At 35.3% G+C, this 19,283-nt stretch overlaps 2 protein-coding genes across 2 annotated transcripts in view; one reads left to right on the top strand and one right to left on the bottom strand.

Annotated features, from left to right (window-relative positions):
- LOC125658573 (phospholipid-transporting ATPase IF-like) overlaps positions 1–10,060 on the top strand; it is a 40,903-nt gene extending 30,843 nt beyond the window's left edge. Inside the window, exons 22-28 of the mRNA XM_056150419.1 lie at positions 37–96; positions 2,983–3,110; positions 3,972–4,030; positions 5,359–5,438; positions 6,310–6,375; positions 7,433–7,539; positions 7,895–10,060. Coding sequence (XP_056006394.1) covers positions 37–96; positions 2,983–3,110; positions 3,972–4,030; positions 5,359–5,438; positions 6,310–6,375; positions 7,433–7,539; positions 7,895–8,042 — 648 coding nt within the window. The 3' untranslated portion in view covers positions 8,043–10,060. The remainder of the gene's footprint in view (positions 1–36; positions 97–2,982; positions 3,111–3,971; positions 4,031–5,358; positions 5,439–6,309; positions 6,376–7,432; positions 7,540–7,894) is intronic.
- Positions 10,061–13,593: 3,533 nt separating this feature from the next.
- Positions 13,594–16,038, bottom strand: LOC130050396 (complement C1q-like protein 4). Its single transcript, XM_056150420.1, has 2 exons — positions 15,900–16,038; positions 13,594–14,217 (listed from the first exon to the last, which is right to left on the bottom strand). The coding sequence occupies exons 1-2, from the start codon at positions 16,012–16,014 to the stop codon at positions 13,784–13,786; spliced, it is 549 nt and encodes a 182-aa protein (XP_056006395.1). The 5' UTR covers positions 16,015–16,038; the 3' UTR covers positions 13,594–13,783.
- Positions 16,039–19,283: the final 3,245 nt, after the last annotated feature.

Below are 19,283 nucleotides of genomic sequence, written 5' to 3' on the forward strand. Positions count from 1 at the left end.
CAGAAGTAATGAATATTCTATACTGATATATTTCAGAATGTAGCATTTATCACCATGCAGTTCTTCTTTTCCTTTCAATCTGATTTTTCCCAACAGGTAAGTTTGATAAATTCTTAAATAGCTACATATTTGTAGATCAGTGTTTGTGTTGTTTTTAATCCCGTTGGGATCTGGGTTAGAATAGATCTTCAGTACCCCTTGTGTGTCGTAAAAGGCGACTAAATGGAGCGGTCCTTCGGATAAGACCGAAAAATCCCAGGTCCCATGTCACAGCAGGTGTGGCACGATAAATATCTTTCCTTGTTCAAAGGCCGTAAGGACCGAATATAGATAGAACTTTTGAAACCCTTCACTAGCAATGGTGTCATCTGGATATCAGTGAAAAATTCTTGAGAGGGACATTAAACAATACAAAATCAATCAATCTCTGTTTTATGGCAACATCTCTCCTAGACATAACATTGCATCCAGTTTTTGTATGATTTGTAAAATAATTAATTTGAAAGGAACATATTCCTAGCCTTAGGGCTGTTTGCAATCCTCGTTAAATCAGTAAAGGTACGATTGTGTACATAAAAAGGACCAAAAAATTTCTCTGATTTAAATGTTTTGAATCAAGCTTGATCTGTGTTTTGAATAAGTTAAATACATGCCAAGTACACAATCTCAACTTAAATCAAAGTTATTTCTAGTTTTATAGCATTATTACGTCATGAATAAGAGTTTTTCCCGCTATTTTTCAAAAAGAGTTTGATAACTGTTAAATTTGATCCAGATTATTGCTTAGGAAAAGGTGTGCCCATCCGTCGAGCAAAATGCAATTAATATATATTGTGTATTAAGAGAAGGCGAAAAATATATTTGAATATGAATTTGCTCGACGCATGGGCTGTATGTTTTCTGAAAGGAAAACACCCTGAATTTATGAAATTTTTCATTCATTTTGGCATTTTTGGCAATTTTATGCCAACTTCACGCTCCTGTCATACAACTCAAAGTAATTTCGGATCAAATTAAACGTAGTTTTGATTTGCTTACATATTCCTTATTTGAATGCCAGATTTTGGGACCCCTGCTGAAATCATCTATTTTCTGGGCCAGATGACAGTAGAAACTGTACCTACTTCTTTAATTAATAATAATTTGGAAGGGGGAGAGAAATGGTCATTTATTTAAATAATTTGTGGTGTGGACTTTCCCGCAAACTGAAAATCTCCAGCAATAAGAGTCTGAACAAAAGTAAAGAAAGACAACACTTGTGGGGATGAACTTACTAGTTATTTCAAACCATGAAAATTTCATCCCATAACAGTTAGTATTCCACTATATTTGATACAATTCATAATCCCATTGTACTCAATGAAATATGAAGATAACGAACAGTAAACAACCTTGTAACTCCTATAAGGAATACAAAATAGGGAGTTAGGCAAACACGGACCCCTGGATTAATCAAAGGTGGCATCAGGTGCCTAGAAGGAGTAAGCATCCTTGTCGACCAGTCACACCCACCATGAGCCCTAAATCTTGATCAGGTAAAAGAAGTACTCCGTAGTCAAAATCATTGTGCTAAGAATGACATAACAATCTGTATCAAACACGTCAGACAGAGTTTGGCCCAATGTTAGGTTGCACTGGCAAACTAGATCGTTTTAACGACCATAGTATTTGCAAAATGGTGAATTTAAACGAGACTGTTGAAATTATTTTAACATCAATTTATTTGTCAGTATATCGAATCATTTGAGAGATATATACACCAAATACAGGTGATAATGGAATATTGCTACATAAATATATGAAGATAGAGAAGCTGAAATAATGTCGTTTGCCGTAAAGTGGAGTGTCCCCCCTTAATATCTGCTTTCAATAAAATATCCAAGTGCAAATCAGATGTGGAGAACTCTATGGTGTCCTTTATTTCAAATTCACATGGATGAAAGGTGAAGATAACGAACAGTAATCAATCTCATAAATCCTATAAACAATACAAAATAGGGATTGGACAAACACGGACCCCTGGACACACAAGAGATGGGATCAGGTGTCTATGAAGAGTAAGCATCCCCTGTTGACCGGTCACACCCGCCGTAATCCCTATATCCTGATAGGTAAACAGGATTATCCGTAGTCAAAATCAGCGTGCCAAGAACGGCCTAACAATCGGCATTTGACCCAATGATAGGTTGTATTGACGAACTAGATCGTTATTACGACCATAGAATTAGCGAAATGCTTACTTTAATCGAGAGTGTTGAAACCCCTGTACATTCAACTTCTTTATCAGTAGCTTGCGTCGATTTAAAAACTGACTATACACAGAGGAAACTCTTGCGTATCGAATCAGTTGAGAGATATAAACACCATATACAGGTGATAATGGAATATTGCTACATAAATATGGGAAGTTGACGATGGAGAAGCTGAAATCATCCCGTTTGTCATACAGTTGAGTTGTCAGTTTGCCGTTAATGATCTATCGAATCGAAATATGAATGAAAATTATTATAGTTAATAGATAAAAAGTCGTCGATATCTCTAAATGTTAAATTGAAGACCACAGCAAGCGATTTTCTCTTCCCATGTAAAGGTTTTTGAATAAATTCTGCTTCAGAAGAATATAAAATGGGTCAGCTGAGAAAGGAGTACAATTCGTGTCCATGGGAATTCCAAATAAAAGTAAAGTTAAAATTTACACTGAATTCAGTAAATGTTAGCATTTCTACTTTATTCAATAATAGTTAATATTTCCAATGTATTCATAAAGATTAGCTTTTCCACGGTGCTTTAAAAGGGTAAGCATTTCAACTATAATCACTAAGTATTTCCAATGTACTTCAACTTAACAAAGTTTATATTTTTGCGGTATTCAATATAAGATTAGTAACTAAGTAAATTAGAAAAAAAAGTATTTTCCTCTGTAAAAGCTAGTATTTCCACTGTACTCAATATTTTTATAATCTATTTCCCCTTTTTCTTCAGTCCGTGCTGTCAACCTCCCATCTGATGCTCTACAACAACACGATGACTTCCCTCCCCATTTTCATATACAGTTTGCTTGAACAACATATATCACAACGAGATCTCATCGAAAATCCACACCTATACAAGTAAGCCAAGGGATTCATTTGTACTGAGTATGTTCAGGTTCCTCTGTATTGAGTATATGTTGGAGTTCCTCTGTACTGAGTATGTTAAAGTTCCTCTGTACTGAGTATGTTGAAGTTCCTCTGTACTGAGTATGTTAAAGTTCCTCTGTACTGAGTATGTTAAAGTTCCTCTGTACTGAGTATGTTAAAGTTCCTCTGTACTGAATATGTTAGAGTTACTCTGTACTGAATATGTTGGAGTATATCTGTACTGAGTATGATGAAGTTCCTCTTCGAAGAAAAAATTAATAGCGAAGATTCAAAATCAAAATTTTAAACACAAAATGTTTCCAAACCGCCAAATGGCAAGATGCCTGTTGGCACTGTAGTTTAAACGGATTACGTTTTTTCTTGGTTTTGTTCATATCGAGGATAAAAACAGTCTGACTATTAATGGACGCCATTTTGTACCTTCTGCATGTAAACATAATGAGTACAGGTGAAGCCTAATGTCTTTTACCGAACCTGATGTTTAAAATAAGCTATCGAAGATCGCGGCAACGAATCGGTAAATCGTTTCAGCCCCACCCAGTATTCTTGTTATTTTTAGTGAGGATGTATCCAAATGTGAGTTTAATTTTCAACAAGCCCTGTCAGAGATAGCTGCAGAACTGCAGCTCTCTGGGGGAAATATTGGGAAAGACTAGGTCTGTCGTTATGTCAGTATGTTACAGTTCTTTTGGACAGACTAGGTTGGCAGTTATGTCAGTATGTTGAAGTTCCCTTGGACAGACAAGGCTTTTCCCAGAGAGCTACAGGACTACAATTATGTCAGGGAGTCACTGATGTTTGTCATTATTCCATGATGTCTTTTAATTGCAGAAATATAACAAGAAATCGTAAATTAGACAAAAGGAACTTTTTACAATGGTTTGTATTAGGTAAGTATATTTTTACTTATTTGCTTATTTTTCATGGAAAATAAAGGAAATATGTAATTTCTCCAAAAGACAAAATTTTATTGTACAAGATTACAGCTGGTGTAGAAATAATTTTTGATTTTGACGTTTATCTTATCAATGACATTTGATCTTTTCTTACAATCCCACAGTGAATCTCGTCATTCATTTGAAGCTATGTAATTCTCGTCTCGTATTGCAAAAACGTCCTCTTAGATTTTCTTACAAGATTTCACAGGAAATTTTTAAGTGTGAAAATGCACAAAGCAATAAACAATTTTCTAATAAGATGAAGGTGAAACCCTATTTGAACTCAGTAATTCATTCCCTTTCACTAGTGTATTATTGGATCATTTGACCCCAGTAACATACAGTTGTAAGTGAATGCTTTTATTGATTTTTTTTTCTTGTTGGTCCTAACCCTCATTACAATTCTCGTGAGTTCTAAGCAGAAATCATTGGGTCTGCTGCATATTATACTTGCAGAAACAAATATAACCTAAATACATTGGTAGTAATCATTCATCCATTACGATATTGTCTTCAGTCTTCGGCTTTTCCTCAAGTATGACATACATATATTTACAATGACATGCCATTTGGCTCAAGTTAATTTCTGCCATTAAGGGATATTTATTCATTGATTGACTTGAGTGAAATGAAAGGTGAATACTAACGCACAGTGATCAATCTCATAACTCATATAGAAAATACAAAATAGAGAGTAGGGCAAACACGGACCCTTGGACATACCAAAAGTGGGTTCAGGTACTTAAGAGGAGTAAGTTATTCCTGTCGACCGGTCATACCCGCCATGAGCCCTATGATTTAATCAGGAAAACGTAATCCGTAGTCAAAATGGGTGTACCAAGAATAGTCTAACAATTGGTATGAAACTCGTCATACAGCATTTGACCCAAGAATAGATTGTATTGGCAAACTAGATCATTATTACGAACATAGAATTTGCAAAATACTGACTCTAAGCGAGACTGTTCAAACCCCTGTAACATGAACTTGGTTTTCAGTAGCCTGTCACGATTTTAAAAACTTATCATACGTAGAACAGGCTCTTACGTATCGAAATAATAGAGAGAAATAAACATCATATGTAGGTGATAATGGAATACACATGTATTGCTACATTAATATGAGAAGTATAATCTTTGACAGAATCCATACCTGGGGTCCGTGTTTGCCCAACTCCCTGTTTCTTATTCCTTATGTGATTGATGAGATCCTTATCTTCACCTTTTCATTAGTGTAAATTTAAGCAGCTAATTATCATACTCTTGATTTGTTTATTGTAGGATTATGGCATGTCGTTGTGTTCTTCTTTGGTGTTGTGTTTTTGTTTGGAAACGATGTCTCACTGTGGCCTGATGGGAAGGTAGGGAACACAAATATAAGCATATACTTAAGCTGTAAAAGAATGGGTAGAAATATAGCATCTCAAAACATCCTGTTGTTGAAAGATCCTAATTGTTTACGTCACATTTAAAAAAAGAACGTCATAAGATTTTAATGAAAGGTGAAGATAATGAAGAGGTGGGATCAGGTACCAAAGAGGAGTAAGCGTCCCCTGTCGACCGGTCGCACCCGCCGTGAGTACTGAAGTCATGGAAACCTTAAATTGAGAATGGCTGAAACTTTTATCTAATTATGTGCAAGTTCGTTTTTGTGGTCAAGGTAAATCCATATTTCAAGTATGATGCAATATATATCTAGGAATTATTAATGAAGGTCTCGAATTATTGAAGGTTTCGGACTTCAGTATATTCTTGCTAGATGGTCCCTTGACTTAGACTTCCACCTGGAATTTGAAGGGAGCATGTGTGAATTGTTAAAAGATAAAAATTATATCATGGGATATGGTAAAGTGAATTTCGGTGGTGTCATAATATAATGATAAAAATATTGAGTAACAACCTATCGTGGGTCGGGTGCTGTCTGGCGTGTATCGTGCCGATTGTTGGGCCGTTCTTGGCACATTGATTTTGACTGGGGGTGGCTCCGTTTGCCTGATCGGGATGTGGGGCTCGCGGCGGGTGTGGCCGGTTGGCGGGGGTGTTTGCTCCTCCTGAGCACCTGGTCCCACTTCTGGTGTATCCAGGGGCCCGTGTTTGCCCAACTATCTATTTTGTATTGTTTGTGGGAGTTATGAGATTGATCACTGTTTGTTGTTGTCACCTTTCATTTGGTATGTGACATTTCATTGGTCCGTTTTGTGCTGGTTAAGTAATGGTGTGCATACTTTGCAGATGATGGGACTTTCGAGCTTTGGCACAATAGCGTATACAATCTGTGTTATTACAGTCAATTTGAAGGTAAGAAATGATCTCTATAACCTTTGTTATCCTGAGTGATTATATATTGAGTTATACTTAGAAGTAATTAAGAGTATTCATTCTAGTGCGATGATAGTTATATAACTCCAATGTTATTAACTACAATTGTTTTGATTGGACACATGTGAACGCCTAAAGTTATGTACGGAGACTCAGCGAGGAAACTATTTAAATTTTTGAAATTTTTAATATGGGGAACAAATTGGAATGAAAAGAATCTAGCATTCCTTTTGGATATTTTACTCACAAACTTAATTAAAGTGTCAGATACTTTTGTCTTAAGTTTGTGAGTAAAATATCTGGAGTTCAATCAATAAATTCTTCGAAAAGAATGTTATCCTATAATAATTACTGTTACAAATTGAGTTGTACTGAGAGATACATAATGGTACTTATTTTAGTAGGATTTTGTTATGTAATTACAATTGTCATACTAAATTGTACTGAGAAGTACTTTAAGAGTACTTGCATGTATTTTAGTTGAATTTTATAATAACATAATAATTATTGCATATTGATTGTACAAAGAAGTATTTTAAGAGTACTTATATTTGTGGGATTTTAGTTATATAATTACAATTATAATATTGCGTTATATTGAAAAGTTACTTTAGTGGGATTGTGGTAAATTAATTACACTTGTTAGTTAATGTGTATATTGAGTTATATTGAGAACTTGTTACACGTGTCAGTTAATGTGTATGTTGAGTTATACTAAGAACTTAATAAACTTGTCAGTTAATGTGTATGTTGAGTTATACTGAGATCTGATTACACGTGTCAGTTAATGTGTATGTTGAGTTACACTGAGAACTTGTTAAACTTATCAGTTAATGTGTATGTTGAGTTATACTGCATTTTATCACTGGTATTACAGGGGAAATGTTGGAAGATTTGAACACCACAGGCCACCTGTATTTTACCAATGATATTACTGGGGGAAATGTTAAGAGCTATGAAGATGTGGCTTGTTTTTTGTCAATGATATTACTGGGGAAATATTGGGAGCTTTAAAAATGTGGACTATATTTTATAGCTGTGCTTGGAGACGTACTACTGGCCACTTCCTATGTTCATGGCTTATGTCGCCACTGGTGTGGTCAATATGTGCTTGACTTTCATGGACAACATGATCATATGGCCGTGAGTTTATCTTCATTGTAATCAGATGATATGCTCAATCAGTTTTGAATTCTTTCAGCATTTTTTGGAATCGTCTTTGGCGGACAGAAATGCTAACATATTTTCCTGATACGGTCAAAAGGAGTGGAAGAAAACTTCTTACAATTTAATGCTTACTCTCCTACTAGCTATCTATGATCTCAATAAAGCTTGTTTCCCATGTTGAGTATTATTTCGCTGATTAGACATAAAGCTTTATCTGTCCATCATACAATCAAACGTTCTGAGAGTCTTGAATATAAGTGTTTGGTTGAATTTTGTTAAATTGCAAGTGTTAGGTCATAGAAACGTTTTATTTACATTTTATTTTGCACAGGGAGTTTATACAGTCACTGCAGGACAACTATAAAGTGTACACCACCTGTCTGTCCAGTGGTACCGTCTGGTTAAGTATCATGTTGCTGCCAGTCATAGCCCTGTTCCCAGACGTCATCATCAGGGTGGCCCGAGACACAGACTACTGACAAATAAGCTGACATTTCAGGGGTGTCAACAATCTAGTTTAAAGTCAGCATTTTGCAAATTCTATGTTCGTTATAACGATCTAGTTTACCGATACACCCTGTCATTGTGTTTACAGATTTGGTTTATTGTACACTCTATATTTGGTTTCCAAAAAAATTGGCATAAAGTTTAGAATTTACTTAGGTGGGCCTGTTTACCGTAACTAAATTAAGAATATTGGCCTTTTGATTTGTTTTTGTTTTTAATTGTTGAATAAAGTAAAGATTTTAGAATTGTTTCATATTTCATGGCAGTTGTTTTTTTTATCCCATAATTTGTGGTAGATTTTTATTACCAGTACATGTAAATTTGAAGGAAAAACACACAAAACTATGATGTGAAAGGCGAATATCACGAACGGGGTGAGACAAACCATGACAAACTATGAAGCAAACAGGAAAATAGGTATACAGCCGGATCAAGCTGATGCAGTGGATAAATAGTGATATGAAACAGCACTAAAATCCAACAACACCAGATACCTAGAGGTATCGGATCCGCATAATGGATACAAGGTCATTAAAATTTTATATAAAGCAGCGATATGACCAACGACACGAACATTCGAGAATTCCTAGGGATGACCCGTCCCAGAAGTCCTCAGAAGTCCTAGGGATGACCCGTCCCAGAAGTCCTAGGGATGGCCCGTCCCAGAAGTCCTAGGAATGACCCGTCCCTTCCTAAGGACAAACGAATAAGTTTAACTAACAAGAATATAAATCAAGTACCTATTTGTTTCAACTCGCAACTGCATTCTATGAGTGGACTATAAATAAAAAGAATAAATTACATATTTGAAAATCCATGAGGGTGTGAACTGCAGTGCTTCACAATGGCCTACTTCATGAAGTACTAAAGCGTGTCGTGAAGCTTGCAGGCGTGAAACCGCAGTCCATGTATTTTCGGCAATGAAATTCATTTCTTAAATAGCTCGAATCAATTTTCAAATCGAGGCAAGCTACTGGTCAATACCTTGCTTTTACAGAGGTTTCAACAATCTCCCTTGAAGTTAGCATTTTACAAATAATGATATTATCTGCAAAAACAACCTGTCATTTGGTGGAAAGATTTCTGTTTCATACCAATTGTTAGGCTGCTCATGACGAGTGTGAGCGGTCAACAGAGGGTGCTTATCCCTCCTAGAAAATGTCCATGGTTTATTGGAGAACACTTGGCAACAGGTTCTACTTCTTATTTACAATATACCCGGTTAAATACGCGTATCGACAGAAATTAACCCAGAACAGCAGGTTCACTGAAAGCTGTTAAAATTCCAGTGTTGTATAAAGATTTACAAAAAATCGGATTTTAGTTTCTCCCGTCTGTCATTTTTTAATTCATAGATGTATGTAAATACGAACATTAAGTTGCCATATTCTGATATTTGCGTTTATATCCACCCAGTAAATTGAAAATTTTCAGCAACACGACACCTGTATGACACAACATTTGAAGCATTGTTTTGGCTTCTTATTTATAGAATACATCGCAATATGTCTTGTGTACATTGGTTGCCATAGTGGGGGTTTTTCTGCAGAAGCCTTTAGCAAATAAGATAATGTTTTGGATTATATGCTTGCCTGGAGGCATAAAATTCAATTCACATTATATGTTTCAGAGTTTGCGCCAAGATAGATGAAAAATCAGCAAATTCATTCCCTAACGAAATTAACCGGTCAGTCAGCCTGATAAATGTTATCAAACCGTTCGACAATTGTGGTCAGTAGACAAGTGGTCGAAATTATGAACAGTTAACAAAACTTAAAATAAACGCCTGTCACAGGTACTTCTCGTGTCAATAGCTTTATATAGTATGTTGGTAAAGTATGCTTATCTTAATCAACTGCAATGCATAAGCTTATTCTATGTATCAACTTAAATCTGTAGTCTTAAAACTGTGATTATTCTAGTGATGAATTTAATGTATTTATGTATAGTAATGTGTCATTACTTGAATGAATAAACGTATTGAAGTAAGCGTACTTTTGTTCACCAATCTTTATTCCATTTATATTTTGGGGATTATTTTCTTATCATATATCCCATGTGGAGAAACAGAATCCTTTGTAAACAACATCCTCTTTTTATTTTAAAAAAAGTGTGAACATATATGTATGCCCTCTTGGATAACACATAGCTGAGCTTGATCATAAAGTACATGTCTGCATTTAATGAGGTCGGGACAAACACTTAGCGAATTTCCAAAAACTTCAATAAAATTATTTTTCAAAAAATCACTAGAATACTTACTGGTATCTTTCTCTTCTGTACACACTTGTGACAAATTTGATGTTTATTATACTTGAATGACGTAGTTATTGCAAGATGAAGGACTCACGGCGGGTGTGACTGGTCAACAAGGGATGCTTATTCATTCTAGGCACCTCGTTTCTATTCATTTACGTAGAGTAGGGTTTTTCAACGTGCAATAAGTAAAACTAACGTTAGGAAACAGTCTTTATCGACAAAATGTAGATATCTTAGCAGATTCGAGGTTTACTTCGTTCACGATAGAATTAGCTATCTCTTACCTGAGTATTTTTCATGGTTAGTAGTAACATATTTAGGCTACCTCAGCATTTCCCAAACAAATCTTCCTTTCGTCATTTAGATATATCGACGACGTTCTATCTATTGATAATAAGAATTTTCATTCATCTGTCGTTTCGATATATCCATGCAAACTCGAAATAAAAGACACCACAGAGTCGTTTACATCTGCTTCATACCTAGATATTTTATTGAAAATAGATACTAACGGAAAACTAACAACCCCACTTTATGACAAACCGGATCATTTTAGCTTCTTCATTGTCAACTTTCGAAATTTATATATCAACATTCCCTTATCACCTACATATGGTGTTTATATATCCCAACTGCTTCAATACGCAAGAGCTTGTTCTACGTATGATCATTTTTTAAATCGAGGCAGGCTACAGACAAACAGGTTGATGGTGCAGGGGTTTAAACAGTCTCGATTAAAGTCAGCATTTTGCAAATTCTATGGTCTTTATATCTACTTTGCCACTACAACTTATCATTGGGTCAAATGCTGATTGACGTGTTTCATACCGATTGTTAGGTCGTTCTTGGCAAACTGATTTTGACTGCGGATAACTCCGTTTACCTGATCAAGATATAGGGCTCACGAAGGGTGTGACCGCTCGACAGGAGATGCTTACTCCTCCTATGAATCTGATCCCATCGCAGATATATCCAGGGGTCCGTGTTTGCCCAAATCTCTATTTTGTATTGCTTATAGGAGTTATGAGGTTTGGCACTCTAGTTTTCCTTTTAGATCCTACAAGTTTATTGTTATTTCGATTTTCCAAAATTTCGGCTTGAGCATCACTGAATAGACATTATTTGTCGAAATGCGCATCTGGTGCATCAAAATTGGTACCATATAAGTTTTACATTATGACCTCTGGGTCGAGGCCTCTGCTTGTGGACTGTTACTAACTTGAAAATACGAATGTATATTTAATTGCTGCCATAAAATTTAGAAATTCATTTCAAAATTAAAAACAATCTTCCTCGTGCATAGCTCTTATCCTTGGATGAATTTGGCTCCAGTTTTTGGCATTCGAGTTTTCTTTTTAGCTCTTACAAGTTTATTGTTATTTCGATTTTCCAAAATTGAGCATCACTGAAGAGACATTATTTGTCGAAATGCGCATCTGGTGCATCAAAATTGGTACCGTTTAAGTTTTACATTGATCACTCTTCGTTATATTCACTCTTATTTAGCCTTGAACTGTATTACGTGTTGGTGTGTGTGGGCACGCTAGTGTAGTAAATTGTATTGCTTTTTTTTTTTTTTACAGAATATTGAAGCTCGTTAGTGTCCTAACTTTAGATTTTTTTTTATTATTACAGTATATATTTTTCGTAATTCTGATCTTTTATTTGGGGTAAATTCCTCTCTGGTTATGCTTATTACATTTCACGGTGAAAACTTGTTATTTGTTATCAACTATTCTTAAACCATGTTGACTGATGCTATATGAAATAGCAAACATTACAGGTCTTATCATTTCAAACCAGGTGTTGAACTTAACCTAGGAATCGCTAAAGAACCAGGGTACAACACGGAAACAGTGTTTCATAATTTCTGTAGTGTGATAAGTCTTTCTGATACCAAGTAATATTGACAATGAGTTCTTCTTGTAAAGCAATATAACTAGTGTTTTGGAAGGAGATATACTCCTTTCAATCCCAACATACACAAAGGCTTTCTGTTACGTTTTAGGTGCATGCCGTGTGAACCAGGATTTTCATTAAATTCTGGGTTCTCGTTACAATTTTGGTGCTGTTTGGTTCAAGATTTAAGTTGTATTTTGGTGACATATACACACTGCTTTCCAGTTACACATTCAAGAACAGCATCACTTTTATATTCTACAATACACACAGAAACAGTTTTATAGGAAACTTTAAAAAAAAATCTCTTTTGTTATCTCGCTTAGGTAAGATTATTGGTAGATTTCCTTGCTTTTCAGTAATTGATAATTCTCCTTTTAGATACCCATATAAGTGATCCGAAATAAAAATTCAACTTTATAACTCTATGTAAAACAAAGTCTAGCATCGTAACCTCCTGTTGTAAACTGATGTTGTGAATGGAAAATTCTTACTGTGGAATCGTGAGGGATTTATGTTCGTGGATTTTGTGGATCACTCTTACCCACGAATATACGGTTCCTCGAAAATTTATTTTAAAACAAGTAAAGTTATCACTCCTAATGACATCGTATCGCTTACCAACAAAATTACGTCCCCATGAACCAGCAAAATTGTCCTTACCCACAAACATTGGCCCCCACGAATTAAAACGATCCCACAGTATTTAAAATTCGGTCTCTTTCAACCATAAATATCAATAAAAGATTATACCATTGCAGTTCAGTTGTTTGAAAAATATTCTTTCTTTCAGTTTTGTAATTGAACCCACATGAAACATGAACCTGCTATAACCATAACAGGAAACAGTGTAGTCGCTTCACTGGTTACGAATATTTGCCATTATCGAATGATTTTATTTTCCAATATTCTAGAAAAATGTAAGAACAAATTTAAAAACATTGTTTTGAATAATTCTAATATATTTCGCAAATTCTATGGTCGTTATAATGATTTAGCTTGTCAATACAACCTGTCATTGGGTCAAATGCTTTATGATGTGTTTCATACCGATTCTTAGGCCGGTCTTGGCATACTGACTTAGACCACGGGTGACTATATTTACCTGTTCAAGATATAGGCCTCACGGCGGGTGTAAACGATTGACAGGGGATGATTACTCCTCCTAGTCACTTGATCCCACCTCTGTTTTGTCCAGGGGTCCATGTTTGCCCAAATCTTTAATTTCTATTCTTTATAGGAGTTACGTGAATAATTACTTTCACTGTTCGTTATCTTAATTCTTTCAAACAGTGGAACAGATATTGGTAAACAGAATACAGTCCTTCACTTATTTCTTAATAAACACTACGAAAAAAACCCATAAAGAATTCGTAAAACATTTCATGCTTTATATTTATTAATATTTCAAACTAGCAACTGACGACAAGAAAGTTTATTACAAAGTGAAAAGTATGAGAACTGGATAATAAGAATAGAGTTTTAGATTTGAAAATGTTAGTAATTGCTGGTTGCACAAAGACCAGTAGTAGCCGTAGCAGTATCCATCGTCCTGCTACTTTCTAGATAATCTCCATCCCGCAAAGCTGCTCACCCCAGCCTCCAATTTACCATCACCGCCGATATTTCTGACGTATACAGTTGCCCCTCGACGAACGTATGTCACGATAGTTGTTGACCCAGATTCATAATTTTCATCGCTGTCCACGGTCAATTTTCCTTTGACCTCACCCCCAACAACCAAATCTGAAACAACCCATCTTTTGTGATGAGTCATCAAAGTCCAAGTGAAGACGTATTGACCAGAGCTAGGGCAGACGAATTTTCCAGTTCCGTTATTATAGGTGTGGTACCTGTCAGATACCACGTTGTCAAAGCTAATGACATCATTTTTTCTTAAGTTCGTGAGAGGACGAGTCAGTCGAACGTAGAAGGACACCCTTTTAGGGAATCGATGGCAAATGTGTCTTTTTGATAAGACGTTGGTTTCTGTAAAAGTAAAGGTTGATAAAACTGACTGGCAAATTGTGAACCTTATATACAATGATTTTGAAATTAGAAAAACAATTGAAGTTCTGTTATTTCATAGAATGAAATACATGTATGTGAAAAGTGAACATAACGAACAGTGATCAATGTCATAACTCCTATAAGCAATGCAAAATAGAGATTGGGCAAACACAGACCCCTGGACACACCTAGACATAACAGAAGTGGGATCAGGTGCCTATGAAGAGTATGCATTCCCTGTCGACCGGTCACACCCGCCGTGAGCCCTATATCTTGATCAGGTAAACGGGGTTATCCGTAGTCAAAATCAGTTTGCCAAGACCGGCCTAACAATCGGTATGAAAACACGTCAGACAGCATTTTGCGCAATGATAGGTTGTATTGGTAAACTAGATCGTAATAACAACCTAGAATTTGCGAAATGCTGACTTTAAACAAAATTGTCGAAACTTTTTTGTCAGTAACCTGTCTCGATTTAAAACTGACCATACCCAGAATAAGCTCTTGCATATCGAATCACTTAGAGATATTAACACCATATGCAGGTGATAATGGAATATTGCTACATACATATGGGAAGTTGACGATGGAGAAGCTGAAATCATCCCGTTTGTCATACAGTTGAGTTGTTAGTTTGCCGTTAGTATCTTTAATATGTAATCGCACAGTACGTTTGAAGTTTCTCCCTCACAGCTGGTAATATTTTCGTGAGGAGCAAAGTTAGAGCTTGGTAGAACACTTACTGAGTGATGTATCTTTGTTTGTAAAGCATTTTATGAAGTTTAGAAATCCAGTATGGGTACGATATATAAATCATGTCCATTCGACCCATTGACTGGGATGTTAAATGTGTCTAAACCTGAAACATGGTTTTGAAGAATTTCATCTTTTGAAAGGGCCGTTGGAGTATAAGTATGATTACCAAAGTGGAAGTAATGCAAAGTTCGTTTAAAATACAGTTGTAATAATGAGCCTTACAAACAAAGACATCGTTGTTACAATCTTTGTCAACTGAAACCAAAACATATTCCTCATGTAACCTAACTAATTCTTTTATATAAGCATGCTAATAATGCCAGAAATGTTTCTGAAGATGTTACATCATTTGTTTGTTATTAGACCTCACAAATCAATCTTTCACAGTATCAAATTAGTTTGAAAATGAATGAATGAAATAGCAAACACAAAGTAGGTACGTTTTGCAATAAGAATATCTTATATTAAGGTGCATTACGTGTTATATGAATACTGCTCAATATACACCTTCTCTACCGTGTATTTTATATCTTCCAAAAATGCAAAATAACACATTACAAATGAAACCACAGCAAATGTATGGTTTACACGTGGGATAGTGAATACTAGTAAATTGTTTACATTCATGGAGACGGAAACTTATTCCTGATAGATGTATCTAAATTTGATAAATATATCTAAAAGTATACACCACAAGTCTGAAATAAGTGTGTGCAGTGTTAACCATATTCCTAACGACTGAGGAAATTCTTACAACTTAATCTGTTGTAATTACTGAATCGTAATACATGATTCTCATCCATCAAATAAGATTGTGCATAGCATGTATATTTTAATTAATTTTTATTCAAAATATCATCAACAGTCTTTGCTTTACTGTTAAGCATGTCCTAAAACAATCTTACCGGAAGTGTGTGCTTCTAGATCTCTGACTTCCGGTTCTTCATCCTTCACACATTCGCTTACAGTGACCAGGAAGGCGACCGTCAGGACCACGGACAGCAGTACAGAAGACTTCATGGCTTTGAATACTTGGGTACAAAACTGTAGAAAACAAGATTCTTGACCATTTTATACAAAGTTTAAGGTAACATGCTGTATTATTTGATATAAAAATTGTTGATTTTCAGTCATCAATATATTTCAGGATCATCATAATTATCATTTTGAATTTAATTTGACTTTCCTCAGGGGGTATATTTGAACATTATAGTCAATTTATTTATTCAGCTTGTTACATATTCTACAACTGTTTCGAAACTAGATGTGTAAATACAAATGATTACCAAGGACAAATAAATGATGTCCTAATTGAAGATCGGCATTGAATATTTAGGGATGGATCAACAATTCTTATCTACGAATAAACAATTCTTACCTACGAATTATGTACAATTATTGAATATTAAAATGTGTTGCCACAAGTAGTCGGTTGTGTTTTCGGAGAAAAAGGTTTCCATTCTTCTGAAAGACAGACTATCAGCTTAAAGCAAATTAATTGATTACGTCATCTGTTACCTATGATGAAGAGTTTTAAGACAGGCCACCAGATCTCCGGTAAGATACAGTCTTTCTAACGAAAGAATAAGGCAATATTGATAACAAAAATAAAAGCGATCTACATGTTAAAAAGCATTGTGTTTGTCGATAAAATTCAGGACTTATAACTGATGTAGCTGAACTAAAAATTCTCTACGATGTGAGCGAAATTATCAATAACTGCAAACCAAGGAATGTATGTACAGTGTATCTTATTTTGCAAATCATTGCACAATTTATTAAAAAGGGATATTACAGGCAAACTAACAACTCAACTTTTTGACAAATGGAATGATTTCAGCTTCTCTATCGTCAACTTCCATTATCTATGTAGCAATGTTCCATTACATAGCTCTTATCCTTAGACGAATTTGACTCCATTTTTGGCACACTGTTTTCCCCTATAATAGCTCTAAAACTTCATTGTTATTTCGGATTTCAAACATTTCGGTTGAGCATCACTAAAGAGACATTATTTGTCGAAATGCCCATCTGGTGCATCAAAATTGGTACCGTATAAGTTTTACATTGATCACCTGCATATGGTGTGTATATACATGTATCTCAACTGATTCCATACACAAGAGTTTGTTCTGCGTATGATCAGTTTTTAATGGAGAGAGGTTACTGACAAACACGTTTATGATGCAGGGATTTTCACGGTCTCCTTTAAAGTCAGCATTTCACTAATTCTATGGTCGTTATAACGATCTAGTTTCCGAATACAACCTATCATTTAGTAAAAGGCTGTCTGACATCTTTCATACCGATTGTCAGGCTGTTCTTGGCACACTGATTTTGACTACGGATTAATTCGTTTACCTGATCTAGATATAGGATTCACGGAGACTGTGACCGGTTGACAGGAATGCTTACTACCCCAAGGTCCCTGATTCCACCTTTGATATATGCATGAGTCTGTGTTTGCCCAACTTTTTATTTTGTATTGTTTGTAGGAGATATCAGATCGACCACTGTTCGTTATCTTCACCTATCATTCATTATATTTAGCATTTTAGGACAGGATTGTTTTTCATTGTGAAACATTCTATATTCCGCTCCTCAATCTATCCGTGTTAAATGTTGTAAACTTATGCCTCGTTCACACGCATGCGAAGTAAATTTCACTTCACATTTAAAAATTCAATGCGAAATTAACTCATGTGCATTAAATTCGTAAGCATTTCTAGATGTAATGGGTGCGCGAAATAAATCAAAGAATGGGCCATATCACTGAAAATTATTTTGATACATATTTTAATGAATATTGTTCACATATACAGAATTTAATGTTCAAAACACTGTATATAGTGTACTCTATGTTTACAGTGTACATGTAACTGATCTACATACAAGGAATTTCATCGTGTTTGCTTTTATGTTTTCAAAAAATATTTGTTATTTTCTTCTGAAGACCAGCATTCAATCAAGACAATATATTACTTCTTCGTGAGCCTAATTTAAACCTCTGAACGTCTCTCTCACCATTTACTATTCCGCTGACTAATGTTGTGACGTAATTCTTAAATACCAATACGTATTAGAAGTCGACCATGACGCCAAATCATATACGATTTAAACAATGGGTGGCATATTTGTGAAAATGTAAAGACGAAAATCATATTATCATCATTTTAAAACATTTTTATCGTATTTAAGAGCAATTTCTTCCATTATATCATTTACTTAGTATCCTTATAAGCAGCTAGAGCACACATGAATACGTCTGACATTATTTAATGAAATGTTGTTTGTTTCTGTACTGAGTATGGCAAAGTTCCTCTGTACTGAGTATGTTGGAGTTCCTCTGTACTGAGTATGTTAAAGTTCCTCTGTACTGAGTATGGCAAAGTTCCTCTGTACTGTGTATGACAAAGTTCCTCTGTACTGAGTATGTTGGAGTTCCTCTGTACTGAGTATGTTAAAGTTCCTCTGTACTGAGTATGTTAAAGTTCCTCTGTACTGAGTATGTTGGAGTTCCTCTGTACTGAGTATGTTAGAGTTCCTCTTTACTGAGTATGTTAGAGTTCCTCTGTACTGAGTATGTTAGAGTTCCTCTGTACTGAGTATGTTAAAGTTCCTCTGTACTGAGTATGTTAAAGTTCCTCTGTACTGAGTATGTTAAAGTTCCTCTGTACTGAGTATGTTAAAGTTCCTCTGTACTGAGTATGTTAGAGTTCCTCTGTACTGAGTATGTTAAAGTTCCTCTGTACTGAGTATGTTAAAGTTCCTCTGTACTGAGTATGTTAGAGTTCCTCTGTACTGAGTATGTTAAAGTTCCTCTGTACTGAGTATGTTAGAGTTCCTCTGTACTGAGTATGTTAGAGTTCCTCTGTACTGAGTATGTTAAAGTTCCTCTGTACTGAGTATGTTAAAGTTCCTCTGTACTGAGTATGTTAAAGTTCCTCTGTACTGAGTATGTTAAAGTTCCTCTGTACTGAGTATGTTAAAGTTCCTCTGTACTGAGTATGGCAAAGTTCCTCTGTATTGAGTATGTTAAAGTTCCTCTGTACTGAGTATGTTAAAGTTCCTCTGTACTGAGTATGGCAAAGTTCCTCTGTACTGAGTATGTTAAAGTTCCTCTGTACTGAGTATGATGGAGTTCCTCTGTACTGAGTATGTTGGAGTTCCTCTGTACTGAGTATGGCAAAGTTCCTCTGTACTGAGTATGTTAAAGTTCCTCTGTACTGAGTATGTTAAAGTTCCTCTGTACTGAGTTTGTTAAAGTTCCTCTGTACTGAGTATGTTAA

This window comes from Ostrea edulis, chromosome 9 (assembly GCF_947568905.1).
Source record: "Ostrea edulis chromosome 9, xbOstEdul1.1, whole genome shotgun sequence".
Lineage (NCBI taxonomy): Eukaryota > Metazoa > Mollusca > Bivalvia > Ostreida > Ostreidae > Ostrea > Ostrea edulis.

Excerpts from the sequence above, each read along its gene's own strand:
- LOC130050396 (XM_056150420.1), bottom strand. The coding sequence starts at position 16,014 with ATGAAGTCTTCTGTACTGCTGTCCGTGGTCCTGACGGTCGCCTTCCTG. Across the intron at positions 14,218-15,899 it reads TCTAGAAGCACACACTTCCG|AAACCAACGTCTTATCAAAA; the intron begins GTAAGATTGTTT and ends TTACTTTTACAG.